The sequence below is a fragment of the Stegostoma tigrinum genome, chromosome 6, assembly GCF_030684315.1.
Source record: "Stegostoma tigrinum isolate sSteTig4 chromosome 6, sSteTig4.hap1, whole genome shotgun sequence".
NCBI lineage: Eukaryota > Metazoa > Chordata > Chondrichthyes > Orectolobiformes > Stegostomatidae > Stegostoma > Stegostoma tigrinum.
Genome location: NC_081359.1, coordinates 72,002,993 through 72,021,913, shown reverse-complemented (window position 1 = coordinate 72,021,913; position 18,921 = coordinate 72,002,993). Strand labels below are relative to the sequence as shown.

Here is an 18,921-nt window from a genome sequence, read left to right as displayed (position 1 = left end):
CCAACACATCCCTAACCTTCCTGGACCTCTCGGTCTCCATCTCAGGCAACCAGCAAGAAACGGATGTCTATTTCAAGCCCACCGGCTCCCACAGCTACCTAGAATACACCTCCTCCCACCCACCCCCCTGCAAAAATTCCATCCCCTATTCCCTCGCCTCCGCTGCATCTGCTCCCACGATGAGGTATTCCACTCCCGCACATCCCAGATAGCCGCGTTCTTCATGGGCCGCACCCCCAGTAGTGGTCAAGAACGCCCTTGACCGTGTCTCCTGCAACACATTGCTCACGCCACCCGCAATAACCGCCCTAAGAGGATCCCCCTCGTCCTCACATACCACCCCAACCACCTCCGGATACAACACATCATCCTCTGACACTGCCGCCATCTACAATCTGACCCCACCACCCAAGACATTTTTCCATCCCCACCCTTGTCTGCTTTCCGGAGAGACCACTCTCTCCGTGACTCCCTTGTCCGGTCCACACTCCCCTCCAACCCCACTACACCCGGCACCTTCCCCTGCAACCGCAGCAAGTGCTACACTTGCCCCCCACACCTCCTCCCTCACCCCCATCCCAGGCCCCAAGATGACTTTCCATATTAAACAGATGTTCACCTGCACATCTGCCAATGTAGTATACTGTATCCACTGTACCCAGTGTGGCTTCCTCTACATTGGGGAAACCAAGCAGAGGCTTGGGGACTGCTTTGCAGAGCGCCTCCGCTTGGTTCGCAATAAACAACGGCACCTCCCAGTCACGAACCATTTTAACTCCCCCCTCCCATTCCTTAGACGACACGTCCATCATGGGCCTCCCGCAGTGCTACAATGATCCTACCCGAAGGTTGTGGGAACAGCAACTCATATTCCGCTTGGGAACCCTGCAGCCCAATGGTATCAATGTGGACTTCACAAGCTTCAAAATCTCTCCCTGCCCCACTGCATTCAAAAACCAGCCCAGCTCGTTCCCACCTCCCTAAGCTGTTCTTCCTCTCACCTATTCCCACCTCAAGCCGCACCTCCATTTCCCACCTAACCTCATCCCATCTCCTTAACCTGTCCGTCCTCCCCACCTATACTCTCCTCTCCACCTATCTTCTCCTCTATCCATCTTCGGTCCGCCTCCCCCTCTCTCCCTATTTATTCCAGTTCCCTCTCCCCATCCCCCTCTCTGATGAAGGGTCTAGCCCGAAACGTCAGCTTTTGTGCTCCTGAGATGCTGCTTGGCCTGCTGTGTTCATCCAGCTTCACACTTTGTTAACTATTAGAGAATCCTGGACCAACAATCCCAGATCCCTTAGTACTTCCGCTTTACGAATTTTCTCACCATTTTAGAAAATAGTCCATGCCTGTATTCTTTTTCCAAAGTGCAAAACCTCACATTTGATCACATTGAATTTCAGTCCTTTCCTGGACCATTCTCATAAACTGTCTAAATCCTTCTGCAGCTTTCCCACCTCCTCAGTACTACCTGCCTGTCCACCTATCTTCGTATCATCAGGAAACTTCGCTAGAATGCCCCCAGTCCCTTCATTCAGATCATTATTATATAAAGTGAACAGCTGCGGCCCCAACACTGAACCCTGCGGGACACCACTCATCACCGGTTGCCATTTCAAAAAAAAGAGCCTTTTATCCCAACGCTCTGCCTTCTGTCAGACAGCCAATCCTCAATCCAAGCCAGTAGCTCACCTCGAACACCATGGGCCCTCACCTTGCTTAGCAGCCTTCCATGAGGCACCGTATCAAAGGCCTTTTCGAAGTCTAGATAGATAACATCTACTGGGCTTCCCTAGTCTAACATACTTGTTACCTCTTCAAAAGAATTCTAACGGGTTTGTCAGGCATGACCTCCCCTTACTAAATCCATGCTGACTTGTTCTAATCTGAACCTGCACTTCCAGGAATTTAGAAATCTCATCCTTGACAAGGCCTATAATTTTCCATCTTTTGCCTTGATCCTTTCTTAAACAAGGGGGTTACAACAACAATTTTCCAATCATCTGGGACTTTCCCAGGCTCCAGTGACTTTTAAAAGATCACATCCAACCTCTGCTATTTCCTCAGCCACCTCCCTCAGAACTCTAAGATGGAGCCCATCAGGGCCAGGAGATTTATCAATTTTTAGCCCTTTTAGCTTTTCTAGCACTCTCTTTTGTAATGCCTACCATACTCAACTCTGCCCCCTGGCTCTCCCTAATTGTTGGCATACTACTCATGTCTTCCACTGTGAAGACTGATGCAAAGTACTTATTAAGTTCTTCAGCTATTTCCTTATCTCCTATCACTAGCCTTCCAGCATCAATTTGGAGCGGCCCAATGTCTACTTTTGCCTCTCGTTCGTTTCTTATATATTGAAAGAAACCTTTACTATCATTTCTAATATTACTAGCTAGCCTACCTTCATATTTGATCCTCTCCTTCCTTATCCTCTGATGTTTTAGTAGCCTTCTCAATCCTCTGATTTCCCAGTGCTCTTGGCCACTTCATAGGCTGTCTCTTTCTCTTTGATACATTCCCTGACTTCCTTTGTCAGCCATGGCTGTCTAATCCCACCCCGGATAATCTTTCTTTTCTTTGGGATGAACCTCTGTACTGTGTCCTCAATTACATCCAGAAACTCCTGCCATTGTTGCTCTATCTTCCCTGCTAGGCTCTGCTTCCAGTCGATTTTCATCAATTCCTCTTTCATGGCCCTGTAATTACCTTTATTTAAACTAACACCACTACATCCGATTTTGCCTTCTCTCTTTCAAACTGCAGACTGAACTCTACCATATTATGATCGTTGCCTCCTAGGTGTTCCCTTATTTTAAGATCTTTTATAAAGTCTGGCTCATTACATAGCACTAAGTCCAGAATAGCCTGCTCCCTTGTGGGCTCCATCACAAGCTGTTCCGAAAAGCCATCCTGTAAACATTCATGAATTCCCTTTCTTTGGGTCCACCGGAAACATTACTCACCCAGTCCACCTGCATATTGAAGTCCCCCAGGATCACCGTGACCTTGCCTTTCTGACCTGCCCTATTTCCCCGCGCACCTTGCACCCCGGTCCTTATCACTGTTAGGTCTGTACATAACTCCCATTATGGTTTTTTTGCCATTGTGGTTCCTCAACTCCACCCACACAGATTTCACATCCTCTGACCCTATATCATTCAGTGCCGTAGATTTAATCTCATTCTTAACTAAAAAGGCAACCACCGTGCCGCAGCTCCGCCCCCCCCCACCCCCTGCCCGCCCACCTCCCTGTCTCTTCGATACGTTGTGAATCCTTGGATGTTTAACTGCCAGCCCTGAGCTCCCTGCAACCATGTCTCGGTGATGCCTACCACATCATAATCAATCAAGAGGATTTGTGCTGTTAATTTATCTACTTTGTTGCGAATACTACGAGTATTTAGATAAAGTGCTTTAATGCTAACTTTCTTATAATTATTACAGAGATTGGAAATCCTAAGATGTCTTAAGCTATCCTTCCTTTTTGCTGTATTCCTTGTCTGCCTCGAGCTTAAACCCACCTGTGCACATGCTATCCTGTTGCTTATCTTTCCATTTAACTCCATACTCCCTGTCTCTTTCACTTTCCCTTTCCCTTTCCCCCCGACTCAGAAGTTTAAAGTCCTACTGACCACCCTATTTATCCTTTTCGCTAGAACACTGGTTCCAGATCAGTTCTGGTGGAGACCGTCCCATCAGTACAGATCCCCCCAGTTCCAAAACTGACGCCAATGCCCCATGAAATGGAATCCCTCTTTCCCACACCAATCCCTTAGCCACGCGTTTACTTCCCTACCTTTTTTCCCTATGGCAATGGGCACGTGCCTCAGGTAGTAATCCGAAGATTATGACCCTTAAGGACCTGTACTTCAATTTCTTTCCTAGTGCTTCATAATCCCTGAACAGGTCCTCTATCCTAGCTTTGCCTATGCATTGGTTAAGCTAAAACAGGATATATTCTTCTAATAGATTTTGCTAGAATTGCACAAAACACTAATTAGACTAGGGTTAGTTTGAGCACCAGGTACAGTTCTTATCACTACATGAAAGGAAAGCTACCATCATGGTAGAGACGATACAAAGGAGATTTTTGAAGATATTGCCGGGGATTAAGAGTTCTGGCTATGAATAAGTAGTACATAGGCTTGGATTGATATTTTTTGGATCAGAGGTGGCCGAGAAGTGAAGGTAAGTGTATAAAATTATTAGGCCAAGCGAGACCAAATAGGAAGGATTCATTTCACTTGGCAGAAATCATTAGCCAGGGCATAAAGTTAAGTAATTGATAGAAGGATTCCAGAATGCCTAGTGCTGTTTGGAGTGTAAAAACAGTGAGAGATGGGCATTTGTAACACACCAACCAGAAGGGAGCTCGGACAGGAAAACGCCATTACATTTCAAAAAATACTTGGGAGTACAGTAACCTACAGTGCTACAGACCAAATGCTCTAAAGTGGGATTAGATAACATAGCCCTTTCTTGAAATGAAATAGAAATTGTGGGTCAGATAGCTGTAAATTTATGGATCACAATTGACTGATGTAACATGCTGAATCCAATGTGGAGTTCAATTTAACCTACTAACTTCTCAAGGACAGGTATGAGTGATCTCATATCCTAAAGGTCTGCCTAACCTGATTCCAAGCCTGTAACATGATTAACGTAATGTAACTGCGCTATTGTCAAAGGAACTGAGCAGGCCAAAAGCTGAGAAAGGTACTTTAGGTAAGAATAAGTAATAAAATAATAAAGATTAAAATAGTTACATTTCTAACAAAAGCTTAGAAAAAGAGAATGTGAAAAGGATGACATTATGTTAATTTCAAGAAGTAGTGAACTTAGAACAATCTATGCAGGACAATAAGAACAACTTAAAAAGGTAGGTTTGGCCTCTGACAGCTGGCCAAATGTTGAACCTCGAAGGCAGGTTCAGCATGTCCACAGCTGATCATCTGGATAGCAAGCACTGAGCGGGATACAAGGAATTGTGCCGCAACAGGTCATGTTAGCCAAATCAGGACAAGACAAGCTGACAAACTATGTGGGGGGCAGAAGAAGAAAACTGGCAAGCAGAGGGAACATAGGGAAACTGGCACCTCTTAAGGAGAGACAGGAAACAGAAGAGAACGCCACAACTGTGGAGAGGTGGGATGCTAATAGGGATTGCAGGGCTTGCAGAAAACACCAGAGAATGAAGTAGCTGAGATCTGAGAAGGGTCATAATGAAGTAGGGGGATTAATGCCATGAAATGGCAAAAACCCAGCGTGCAGACAGGGAAAGATGCACTTCCAGAGCAGAAACAGCATCCATATCTCTAACCAGTCAGCCTCACAATGAAAAGGTCGGGTCTGTCCTGAATAGTCACACTCAAGGTTATATACTGAGTGAGAAAATCATGTATAAACCTATGTAGGAAGAAAATCAGGGAAGGTATCTGGAAGATAATGGATCAATCTCAATAAATTTAAACCACTGGGGACACCTTTCTCTAGTAGGCTCTAATCAGTCAGAATGCTTTACAGGCAATTTGAGGCATCTCAAAACCATCAAGACCAAATGGGAAAATCTATTAGTGGGGGGACCTAAACAAGAGAGGTGTTGGACATAGATTGGCTGCCTGCTCACTACATGGCAATGGACCTGGCTGATGGCTATCCCAAGGAAGCAGCGATGGATGAATCAGGGATCTTCGTGATCACACACACTGGGAGGCAGAATGCATAGCTGCTATAAAATCATATGACCTATAGGAACCTTTGATCAAGGTACCGGAATTGAACCAAATGCAAACAGGGCTGGGAAGTGCAGATGGATGGAGAAGCTAATTTCAAACCTCCAAGACAGCCACCCCAAAGGATTCAGAGAAGGACTTAGACTAGAGTGAAATCATCAGTAGAACAGGGTGTGCTGCACCCTTCTGCTAATGTAAATTCACTTGATGGGTTCTGCAGAATGACTGAACTATTGAGAGCAGAGTATGAACATCAGAGCCTGTGCCCACTGTAACAGCAGTGGCTGATCTAACAGCAGCTATACGCAGAGATGCAAAGGTATTAGATATCTACAACAGGATCTGGCCCGTTTTGTGAGGAAAGAAGATCGTTACAAGTTTGCATTCATCTTTAAGGGTCAACAGTGAACGTGTATGCCCAAAAAGGGTTCCATAACAGTCCCTTCATATTCCAACTGTGCATGGCAACAGGGACTGAAAGGATTCAGCTTGCCCAGCCAGCAAGTACAATATACAGATAACTTGTTATTATTCTCAGACTGAGGAACAATACCCAAATCTCCCGAGTGAGTCACTACAACTGTTATGGGTTAGGGGATGAAGGTTAACCTTAAAAGTTTAGATTGGACTGGTGGTGGCTTAATTCTTGGGACTAACTCAGAGACGGGTGTTTGGGGGAGGTGGGAAAGGGTGTGATGTTATAAGTTACAAGAATTAGAACCCAAATGATAGGTTATCAGGGGTACACAAGAGGAAAGTTTTTGAAAATCGGTGTGAGAGCGAACTGCCATCTGAACAGTGAATGCCTGGATTGTGGCTAAGTAAAGGATGCATTTTATGCCAAACAACTATAGCTTTCATACTTGAAACAATGATGTACATCATTAAATCCAACTGCAACCAAATCTAAAGTAACTAAAACTTTACGCTCTAAGACAGCACCATCTATTCATAAAAGGTATCACAGCACTTCTAGCCAAAAGTCCTCACAGAATTCAGAGAAAACAACCTGACCAAAGGATTAGTAGGAGAAAAGCACTTATGACTGGACTGACAGCAGAGAAGACAGAATGTGCTGGAAGACACACCCCGTATAAACTTTTGAGAGTTTAAGTTTTTATTACTTGGGTTTGTTGGAACAACATACCGGTACAATTTTGCTTAGTTAGGCACTAGTTGGTAGTTAAGAGGAAATTGTTTGATTTGGTAATAGTTCTATTAATTTGTTTCAGTATCATTGTTAAATAAATGAACTGTTAGTTAAAAAGTGAATATCAGGGATTTCCTTTCATTTAAATCATTCCTTTTTAAACAGATTACATGTGGTGAGGCAAGCTTCTCTGGGTGTTTCTGGTTTAATTATTAGAAGGGAATTTCTACTCCTGCCATAACAGAGGGGACCTGTGCTGTGTTTAGATTTTAATTATCAGAAGGATGCGACGTTGCCTTCCTAACATTTCAGGCAAGCATGGTTTAGCATTTTTATTGACAGCTTTGTTGGTCTATAACTTACTCATTGATACTGCCATTCCATAGATGATACCATCATCATCAACACCAGTTATTTCAACTTTGAAGATATTCACATTTGGTAGGACAGCTGGTTTGTATGTTTTTTTGGATGACAGATGATTGTCATGATTGTTGAGTATTTCATATCCAATTTCAGTTGCTTGGTCCAATGACCGTTCCTTGTCACTTTGCTTCACATCAGTCTGTAGTGGTCTACAATCTGGTGTAGTTGAACTTGAAGTGAACACAATAAATTGGTCAGGTGTGAAATCAAGTTGTGACTAAGTAAAGAAAGCATTTTATGCCAAACAACTATAGTTTCCATACTTGAAACAATGATGTACATCATTAAATCCAACTGCAGCCAAATCTAAAGTAACTAAAACTTTATCAAATCAACTTTATAAATTAATTTCTAGAACAGTAGTTTATTTTACTTAAGCAACAACTCTATCATTTTCAGACATTCTCAATAATTACAATTATTTTATTGTTATCCATAGAATGTGGCAATGATTTATTCAGGTTACAAGTTTATAAAGTGTACACGTTTAAATAATTCAAATAGACTGATCACTGAACAGTACAAACATACTAAGTATTAACATTTGATTGTTCAAATGGGTCAGAGATTTCCACCAACAAACTAAACTATAGGAAATGAAGACAATGCTCCACACATTACTTGTATAAAAAGCAACTTTGATTTATGAAGCATTTACGCAGTGCCAACCACATTTTATTAACAAGAAGTAATCTTCAACATGTAAATGCATGTGGAAAGCTGACTTCAATCTACTAATCATACATAAAGTTCTGTACACTGAAGTAAGGTTAAGCTGAAGCCTCAGCAAGTTACTATTAAATTGCAGCTTAACTTTTATACTAATAACCACAATTTCAGATTAAATAGCCTATTTCACAAAATGTACCATTAAATATTTTGGCAAATAAAGTTCCATATTTTACTGCCTTGAAAGAGACTGCCCACTTGGTAGGAGTTTCATTCTTTGTATCATATGTAAGCACCTCAAAACCAAATGTTCTTTGTCAAATGTAAACTGACATCAACTAAACTTTTAAATGAATGCCTTTCCAAAATACCAGGGGACAGATGTTTATGAAATAAGCATGTAAGATGCACAAAACAATGAATGAATAGCAAGTATTAATTTATAATTTTTCCTCATTTCCCATTCACCAGAATCTACCTAAACATAAAAATGAATTACTACAACATTCAGAAAGGAAGAGGACCCTTACAAAACTGCCACTGCAACAGCTGTCAAGATTGATCTTCCTAATACATTTAATACTGCAGCTAAAGAGAGACATTGAGGACTGTCTAATAGCAGTAAAGCATACACAGCTGATTGTTCAAATGGGTCAGAGATTTCCACCAACAAACTAAACTATAGGAAATGAAGACAATGCTCCACACATTACTTGTATAAAAAGCAACTTTGATTTATGAAGCATTTACGCAGTGCCAACCACATTTTAATTATGGAACAAGTGATTTTGATCAGAATGAAAACTCCACAACACGCAAACCCTTAAAGTACAAAATTAAGAATAGACCAAGTGTAGGTTATCTAGGACACTGGCTGCAGAAATCAAAAATCTAAATATTAATAGCACATTTTGAAAAAACTAAAAAGGCCTTAACTGGAAGTCAGTGATCAGCGAATAAGCCCCTGATCAAAATCACTAAAAGCTACACAAAATAAGGTGGTACATGATTCCTAAAGATAGACTGGAATTGAATTATAACAAACTAGTAAAGAAAAAGCCAAAGTGCAGCTGTACTTTAGAACTAATGCCTAACAACTGGTTAAAAACACACGATGTCACGAGAGGGTCAACATTTTGCGAAGCCCTTCTGGGAAGTGAATTAAACAGCTATCACTAGAGATGCAACCACCCGATGATTAAGTAAAAAGCATCTAAACTGAAATATCATAAAGGTTGAATTATAACAAATATTCTGTTTAAACGTCAAACTAAGTAGAACTGGGATTCACTCAATGTAATCTGCATCTATTAAAGTTCCAGGAGTGTTGATGCCACATTCAAATTACACAGCTGAAGTATCTGTGTTGTAGATTAGACTTTTTCCCCCTTAGTAATGCTTAATCTTCAGTTCAAGGATCTTTCCAACCAGAAATTTTATGAATCAAAATGCTAACTTTAGTACATACTGTTTACTAGCATTACAGGTGCAATCTCCTTGCCAATTTGGTAATAATGTTTAATTGGTTGGCAAATTGACAACAATGTTAAATATGCACAATTACAACATAAAACACCCACATAAAATTATTAATATATCCTTACATACGAAGAAATGAGTTTAGCATCTCTAGCTTGCATTCAACTCGATCATGGCTAGTTTAATTAAGGCCTCAAATCAAAGTTCCCACCTGCTCAATAATGACAGCATCCTTATTAGATGACAGTTACATTTACCCAAGGATTCTTATGGCAGTGGTACAGTCCCAACCACTGAGCCAGAATGTTCTGGTTCAAGTGCCACCCATGCGCCATAAAATGCATGAACAGGTTGATTAAAATAATTATACAGACCACTGCCTTACAAAGTGTTCAACAATCTACCTCCACCAGACTCAGCCCTGAGAAAGAAAAATCAAAATGACACTTCCCTTATTATTAAATTAAACCCCTATTTTAGTCTATCCCACAAGAGGAAATATTATTCAGTATCCACACAGTCAAGTCCTCTCAAGAATGCAAGTGTTTCAATTAGATGACCCTTCATTCTTCTAAACTCCAATGAATAAACAACCAGACAGTCAAACTTTCTTCACATCTAGGGGGAATACAGCATATCAGGGCTAGATGCAAGGTTAAGTACTTCATATCTTCAGCTAGAAGTGTCAAGTGGTCAATTCACTTGGCTCCTCCTGAAATCTCCCCAACAAAAGATGCCAGTCTTCAAACAAGTTGATACATTCCAACTGACATGAAGGAACAGCTGACAGCTATGGATACTGCGAAGTTAGCAGATTTAGACAATATTTCAGCAAATGTACTGCAGACTTGTGCTCCAGAATTAGCTGTTCCTTGAGCCAAAAACTGTTCAAGTCTATTCTTCAACTGATTGGCACAAGATCAAACAAGCAAACCTTGTGCTGATTACCATGTACTGTTCTCAACTGATGAATCAATGGTCCTACATGTGGAACAACACTTAAAGGCAGCACTGAGGGTACAAAGGCACAGAATATACTCTGGGTGGGGGATTTCAATATCCAAGAGCAGCTCAACAGCAGAATTACTAATTGAACTGGTTGAGTTCAAAAGGACATAGCTGCTAGACTAGGTCCGAGGTAAGTGGTGGGGAAAGAAACACAATGGAAAAAAAGACCATACTTGACATCATCCTCACCAATCTGCCAGCCAAAGATGAAATTGTCCTTGACTAATCTGAAAGAACGGCCATCGCACAGACCTTGGGGAGACAAATTCCCACGTTCACATTGCGTTGTGTAGTATGGCACCATAGCACTTAATGGGACAGACTTGGCACAGGTTCAAGACCGACTATCCAAGTGTTGCTGTGAAGGATCAGCAACAGGAGCAGAATCTGCACCAACACAATCTGCAACCTCATGGATCAGCATTGCACGCCCACCCCAACTTTGACCATTACTGTCAAGCCAAGGGATCGACCCTGGTTCAAAGAAGTGTGCAGGAGGGTACAACCAGAGTGGGATCAGGGAGACAGAAAAGTGAAGTGTCAACTGGTTGAAGCTTTAAAAACAGGACTCTTTGCCTGCGAAACAGCATAAAGCAGCAAGTGTTAGACAGATCTAATCAATTCAAGAATCAACTGATTAGATGCAAGCACTGCAGTCCTGCCACATTCCCTCATGAATGCTGGTAGACAACTAAACAACTCATTGTACCAAATGGCTTCACATATATTTCCAACCCAAATGGTGGAGGAGTCTAGCACATCAGTGCAAAAGACAAGGCTAAAGCATTTGAAACAATATTCAACCAGAAGTGCCAAGCAGATGATCCATCTGTGTCCTCCAGAGATCCCAGCATCATAGATACCAGTCTTCAGCCAATTTGATTCACTCCACGTGAAATTATAATTAGCTGGAGGCATTGGACATTATAAAGGCTATGGGGCCATGACAACATTACAGCAATAGTATCACTTGATGACTTGTGCTCCTGTGCTTGCCACACCCCTAGGCAAACTGTTCGAGCACAGTAAATGACACTAGCATCTACCTGATAATACTGAAATTTGTCTGGATATGTCCCATACAAAAAGCAGGACAAATCCAACCTGGCCAATTCTTACCCTATCAGTCTCAATCATGAAGAAAGTGATGGGAGATGTCATCAACAGGGCTATCATGTATTAGCTGCTCAGCAATAAGATGGTCACTGATGCCCAGTTTGGGTTTCGACAGGGCAACTCCACTTCTAACCTTATTAGCACATCCGTTCATACTTTAACCAGAAAACTGAATTCCAGAGGTGAGGCAACCGTGACTATGTTTGACGTCAAGGCCACATTTATCAAGAGTATAGCATCAAGAAACCCTACCAAAAGTAAACTCAATAGATATTGACTTTGGTTGGCTGTTGATCAGAATCAAACCTCAAACAAAAGGACGATGTTAGTCATAGAAGACGATAGTATAGAAAAAGCCTTTCAACCCATCAAGTCTGCAATTGTCAAAAACAAATGCCTAACTATTCCATTTCCATTTTCCAGCACTTGGTCCATAGACTTGGCATTGCAAGGGTACATTTAAACATTACTTAAATGTTGCAAGGTCTTCTGCCTCTACCACAGTTATGGGCAGCGAGTTCCAGATTCCCACTAATGTCTGGATTGAGAAAATATTTTCCTCATATTCCCTCTGAACTTCCTGTACTTATCTTAAATCTAGCCCCCCTCGACACTGACCACTCCACCCAGGGGAAAGGTTTCTTCCAGTCTACAATCAATGCTTCTCAATCTTAATCAGGTTCCCCACTCCCCTATTATTGGAGATTGGTCATCTCACCTCTAGTACACCTCTGCAGGAACTCCTCTGGCTAGTGACTCAACCCAACCATCCTCAGCTGCTTCGTCAATGATCTTTCCTCCACTATAAAGTCAGAACTGGGGACCAGTTCAGCACCATTTGCAACTCCTCGGACACTCAGGCAGTCCAGGTCCGAATGCAACAAGACCTAGGCAATATCAAGGTTTGGGCAGATAGGTGGCAAGCAATATCCATACCGTGATGTCATGCAATGACGTTCTCCAGTGAGACACAATCTAAACATCACGCCTTGACATTCAACAGTGTTACCATAACTGAAACCCCACTATCAACATCCTGGGGTTACCACTGACCAGTCTTAAATACAGTAGCTACAAGAGCAAGTCACAAGCTAGTAATACGACAGCTTGTATCTCTCCTGCCTATCAAAACCCTTCCTATCATCTCCAAGGCACAAGTCAAGAGTCTGATAGTATACTCCCCACTTGCCTGAATGAGCACAAGGGGTTTACCTACAGCACATGGACTGCAGCAGTTCATGGCAGCAGCTTCAAGGGCAACTAAGGACAGGTATTAAATTCCCTTGAATGATTTTTTTAAAAATTGCAACACAGGCAACTACTGTGGAATGTGGAAAATTGCTCAGGTATGTCCTGCACACAAGAAGCAGGGCAAATTCAATCCAATCCATTCCAGTAATCAATTATCAACCAAACTGATGGAAATTGACATTAACAATAGTAGCATGAGACACCTGTCTAACAATAACCTGCTCACCTGCCTTCCATTTAGGTTCCACTTGACCTATTCAGCCCTGACCTCATTACAGCCAGGGTCCAAACACAGACAAGAGGGGAAGAAAGAATTACTACCTTTGACATAGAGGCAGTATTTATCTGGCAACCATCAAGGATCACTAAGAAAACAGGGCTCAATAGGAATCAGAAAACTCTGTCATACCAATCATAAAGAATAAAGATAATGGTTGTGGTTGTGTCAGGCCAACCATCTCAGTCACAGGCCATCTCAGCAGGTGATTCTCAGGGCAGCGCCACAGGCCAGATTCTTCAATGCCCTTCCCTCCATCCCAAGCTCAGTAGTGGGGACAACTGCACAATGTTCAGCATCAAATGTAACTCTCCAGATACTGAATTAATCCATGGCCAAATGCAAAGGCCTGGATAACAAACAGGCTTGGTTTGATGTACCAGTCAGGCAATGACTGTTGTCAGAGAATTTAATCTTCACCCCTTGACATTTAAATCATCAGCAAATCCCCCATTATCCATATCCTGAGGATAATCATTGACCAGAAAGTAAACTGGACTAGCCACATAATACTGTGGTTACAACAGATCAGAATTTAGGAATCCTACAGCAAGTAACTCACCATACAATTTCCCAAAGCCTATCCACCATCGACACAGCACAAGTCAGGTGTGTTAAGGAATACCCCTCACTTGCCTGGGTAAGTGCAACTCCAACATTCAAGAAGTTTGACACTATCTAGGACAGGGCAACCACTTGATTCATGTTCCATCCACCACCTTTAACACTCACTCCTTTCACAACCAATGCAGTGACTGGAGTGCATCTACTAGATGCGCTGCAACTCTGTAGAGGGGGAAATGGGCCCCTTTAAAACAGCATTCAGTTGGTATTCCATATTTAGTAGTTAAGTCTTCATTCAACCGTGTTACAGCAGCCTTCTACAAGCATGAACAAAAATCTCTTGTACACCACACTATTCTATTATGAATACAGTGCTTTGAAAGTAAGCAGCTTTTGGTTTTAGAAGGAATGGAGACCAGCCTTCAAAAATTGAAGTGGATAAGGAGACAACAGTCATCCTGGCCTAAGTAACTGACAGCAGTTATTTTACAGACACGGGTTTGAACAGACAATTATTGCCACAACGTAGATTGCTGACACCCAAAGTAGAAAAACATGTCATCAGCAGGGAGAAGGAAGGGGTCACAGAACATGCCACCATCTTCTTGGAAGATGATCAGGTTTTCCTCTCTACTAGCCCAAGGAAAAGACAAAGACAAAATTTTAAAACCACCGAAGTCTGCATAACATCAGGGATGGAAACTCTACCACTTCAAAACCATCACCTCTGCTCTGCCATTCTACCACACAGCTTCAGGATTGGTAAACATCTCTTACAATTATTTACTTTTGTCACATTCATGTATCATATTTAATCTGCTGCTTAACAAGCTCAATAAACTTGATTGTTACAACTTGTCAACTACCTATATTTGCTAACTGTAATCACAAAAACACCCAACTCCAAAAAATCAACACTGAACACTTCAACAGCACCTCTTAAAACCTTTACCACCCAAAAAAAACAAACAACAGGGGCAGCTTGTATGTAGGAACATCACTACCTGCAAATTTATCCCCAAACCGTTTAATTGTAACTTCTCTCATCCACAGGACGTGGGCATTGCTCGCTTGGCCAACAGTTACTGCTCAACCTTAACTGCCCAGAGGACTGTGGATCTGGAATCACTTCAGGCCAGATTAGGTAAAGGCAGCACATTTCCCTTCCAAAGAACATTGGTAAACCAGATGGGTTTTTTGACAATTAGTAGTGGTTCCTTCTCAAAGTGAATTATTCTGGTAAAAGTCAATATTAACATTAATTCAAAATAAAAGAATTAGTTACATTTTCTGAGGCAAGGCCAAACCTTTCTTGACCAAGTATTGTGCTATGTTGATAAACTGTTCAATTTCATCTTTAGCATAGAGTTTCACTGGTAGAGGTGATTTGGAAGATGTTTCCTGCAGGTTTGCAAAAACAAAAAGTTTAAATACAACGCTCTTCAGAACTGTTGAAGTGCTAGGTTCTATTTATGAAACCAATTCAGAGAAATTATAGATTGGCAAGACTAAATAACTTCAAGATTAACTATCCAGCAATATTACATTAGCTTGCAAGTTTCCCCAACAGGAGGGCCAAAAAGAATGGAGTCAGCTTTTGTCAACGCAAATGTCTCATATGGCATCAGCTGAATAATTCCCTGCTATATCTGCTCTGCTGGAAAATGTAAAACACCCAAATGTCCAAACGACCCAGAGCTTTTATAAAAGAAATAATAAAATGAAATATATCAGGGTGCCCAATGCACAGGGCAAAAATCAGCCATAAAGAAGCTTTACCTTTTGATCCGACCAACAGGTAAAAGCAGCTGATTAACTAGTTTTAGGGAATTTTTAAAATTGAAATTTCTGGCAGTGTTGCATTCAGCACTTCTGGCAAAGTAAACATTCCTTTTCCTGTCAGCTCCTGACTCAGGGATACAATCTTAAGTGTGTAAACTGAAGAAGGAAATGCAGAAACCGTCCAATTCAATTGCAGCCCTATTGACAAAACTAAGATTAAATCTAAAATTAGTTTCAAAAATTCCCACAAACAGTTAAAGGTGCTTATTTCCCACTCAAAGGAAACCTCTTCATACGACATCACTTACCTAATGAGTCTCTTATTTGGCAAAGCAGCTGTTGACAGCTCACCTAGGAACAAAGAATGGTCACATGCCCACAAAGACCTAGCTGAAGATTTTCGCATTGAACACTGGATATCTTTAGTCTGCCAACCCACTTAATTCTGCTTTGTTTCATTACCCAAATGTATAATGAAAGAGTGGGGAAATAACACAAGTGCAGTAGGAACATGTGGAGAGAAAAGGAAGTAAACAGAAGGAGATGGCAAAAAGAGAAACAATAGCTACCAGCATGAAACATCATGCAAGTTAGGATGCTTTTACAGTACAACTTTTAGGGCAAGCACTTTGCTCTGCAGTTATACTAAAAAGGTATAACATTGATGTTCCCTTCATCAGACATGATCTGCATATTATCTGCATCACAACAAACTAGCCCATATCTCCAAAAGTTTGGATAACTCTGACTCAGAGGCAGGACAAGTAAAAGTAAACCACTTCCATATATAGTGGACATCAGTGTAAGTTGCAATAGAGCTTTGAGTATGGAGAAACAAACGATGCTCCGGTTTCCTTTTGGCAAAATATCAATTAATCAAGTTTCAAAACATTTGACTTTTAACTGTAAACCTATTTTTATTGATGAACAGACCTCAATGTTGATAAGTACTGAACGCCCAACCAGAATGTCTCCTAAAAAGTCGCATGATGTTGCTGTCCAATTTAAGCTCCCTCCAGCTGGTCTAAAACAAAATCATCCACATTTTGACTTAAATTATTCATAGCAAATACATTCAGAGGCTTTCTTTAGATAAAGAAGAACATAATAGTACACCTACTTTCACCAGTAGCAATGTTTTTTGGTCATCCATTCACAGGATGTGGGCATAATTAGCTAAACCAGCATTCATTTCTCATCCTTAATTGAGGAGAGGGCAGTTGAGAGTTAACCACACTGCTATGGGTATGGAGTCACAGGTAGGCTAAACCAGTAAGGATGGGAGATTTCCCTCCCTCAAGGACATTAGTGAACCAGATGGATTTGTCCTGATAATGGACAATGGTTTCATGCTCCCACTTCTAATTACTTTCTTTCAATTCAAATTTCCATTCCAATGATGGAGCAGGCTCAAATTGACAGATGATCTATTTCTGATATAAATTTGCATGCATGTATCTGCATCCCCAAAAAGGTATCCCCAATTTGAATTGCTTTATCATCGGTGACTGTGCCTTCATCTGCCTAGATCTTAAGATCTAGAATTCATTTAGACACTCTGCTGCTCCATCTTACTTCCATCCTTTACGAGGCTCCATTTGATCCAACATCGTCTTACGTGGGTAGGTGTCATTTTGCTTAAGAAACTAGGCTCCTGTTAAGCACTTGATACATTTTATTACCCAGAAGATGCAACACAAATCTGGTTATCTTCAAAGAAAAAAAAACTAACTTTTAATATTCATCCAAAATGACAAACTAGAGCATTTAGAAGTTACCTAATGGACGATAAAGAGCACTCAAGTGCCAGAGGTTCAAATCGGAACTCCTCTTTTAGTTGTTGTATCATGCTGGTGTTCACTGTTTCTTTATTTCCAAAGTCATAATAGAACACCTGCAAAGGTAACTAATTTCAGTAGTTTACATATTCCATTCTACCAAACCACATAATGTCATTAAAACCTGTGAAACAATATGCCAAGTATAGAAATCTATCCATGGCTTACTTTGATATGGTAACTATTTTTAAAATAAGGTTGGTGCAGCCTTGACAAACACCTTTTAATACAACATGATGGAGCTGATGCCAGAGGCTGAATGGTCTACATCTGCTCCTACATCTTCTGGTTACCACGTACATAGGCAGCACCCATTACAACAAATTACCTCCACAAACTTATCTGAAATCACTTTGGTGACCTTCCCTCTTCTCCATTCTCTGTGCTCAAAAGCCAGTAATGCACAGTCCATACTTTCCTCCCATTCAACATCATCATGGTCCGATGATGAATATACAACTTTCATTTCTTCCTGCAAACTGGAAAAACATTATTGTTTTGTCAAATTTTACAGATTTTATTTCACCTGTTTTACTGAATATCATTCCACTTTTGCATTCCTATGATTAGCCTTTTACAGCCTGAATAGTTTACATTTTTAAAGGTCACACATTTAAAATTTTAAAAATCTGGTTGTTGACTTTTTTTTAAAAAAAACAAAAAATCCCTACAGTGTGGAAGCCAGTCATTTGGTCCAATAAGTCCACAATACCTCTCCAAAGAGCATCCAACCCACAACCACCCTACTAGTGTAACTTTGTACCTCCCCGGACACTATGCACAATTTCCAATGGCCAATCCACCTAACTTGCACATTTTGGACTGTGGGAGGATACTGGAGCACCAGGAAGAAGTGTGCAACCTCCACACTGACAGTCACCCAAAGCTGGAATCAAAGCCAGGTCTCTAACACTGAGGCAGCAGTGCTAACACTGAGCCACCATGCCGCTCTGAATCTTAAAACAGATTCTTTAATCTAATAAATTTAAGATGTTGTTGTATAATGTTTCTGCAAAATTTATACTGAGTCACCAACTGAACAAATAGGGAAAGATGCAGTCTTTATACAAAACAGATACACAGTTCTGGTAAAATGTTTTCATTTAGTAACCTTCCGTACTATGAGAGTTAACACGAGCTGCTTATTCCCTTCTTCGGGGATATACCATGAATCGTGTGTCTGTACAATAAAGTAACTATACACATCGCTATAAAAGTGACACAGATTGAGATACAGCCTTATTGCACCTTTGAGAACAAGTGTACTGGATGTACAAGGTTGGAACTGTTACTAAGTAAGATATTGCACACAAATTCTCAGCCCAATGATTCCTCAGTTAAGCTCCTAAATGGAGATCTTTTAAGTATACAGACAGCAAGGGGTGGGGGAGGGGGAGAGGAGGAGAGGGGGAGGCGGGGGAAGGGGGAGGGGAGAGAGAAAATCCCACGTCTCCTGTGCAGAAGTTGACACACCAATGCACTTGTACACTAAACACGTGCAGAGGTACAAAACTGCAAATATTCTTCCAGTCAATATTTAAAGGCTTGTAACACTAAGAAAATTTGTTCCTTATTAACTTCATTCTCCAACTCTTCATCTCGGGTTAGGATACAGCCAGAATAAT

General features: G+C 41.2%; 1 protein-coding gene across 1 annotated transcript in view; it reads right to left on the bottom strand.

The window, feature by feature from the left end:
- Nucleotides 1–18,921, bottom strand: part of rnf17 (ring finger protein 17) — a 151,911-nt gene that overhangs the window by 55,264 nt on the left and 77,726 nt on the right. The window contains exons 24-28 of the mRNA XM_059646967.1: nt 17,625–17,775; nt 17,237–17,352; nt 16,392–16,482; nt 14,962–15,077; nt 7,250–7,482 (exon numbers count right to left, since the gene is read on the bottom strand). Of these exons, the coding sequence (XP_059502950.1) occupies nt 7,250–7,482; nt 14,962–15,077; nt 16,392–16,482; nt 17,237–17,352; nt 17,625–17,775 (707 nt within the window). The remainder of the gene's footprint in view (nt 1–7,249; nt 7,483–14,961; nt 15,078–16,391; nt 16,483–17,236; nt 17,353–17,624; nt 17,776–18,921) is intronic.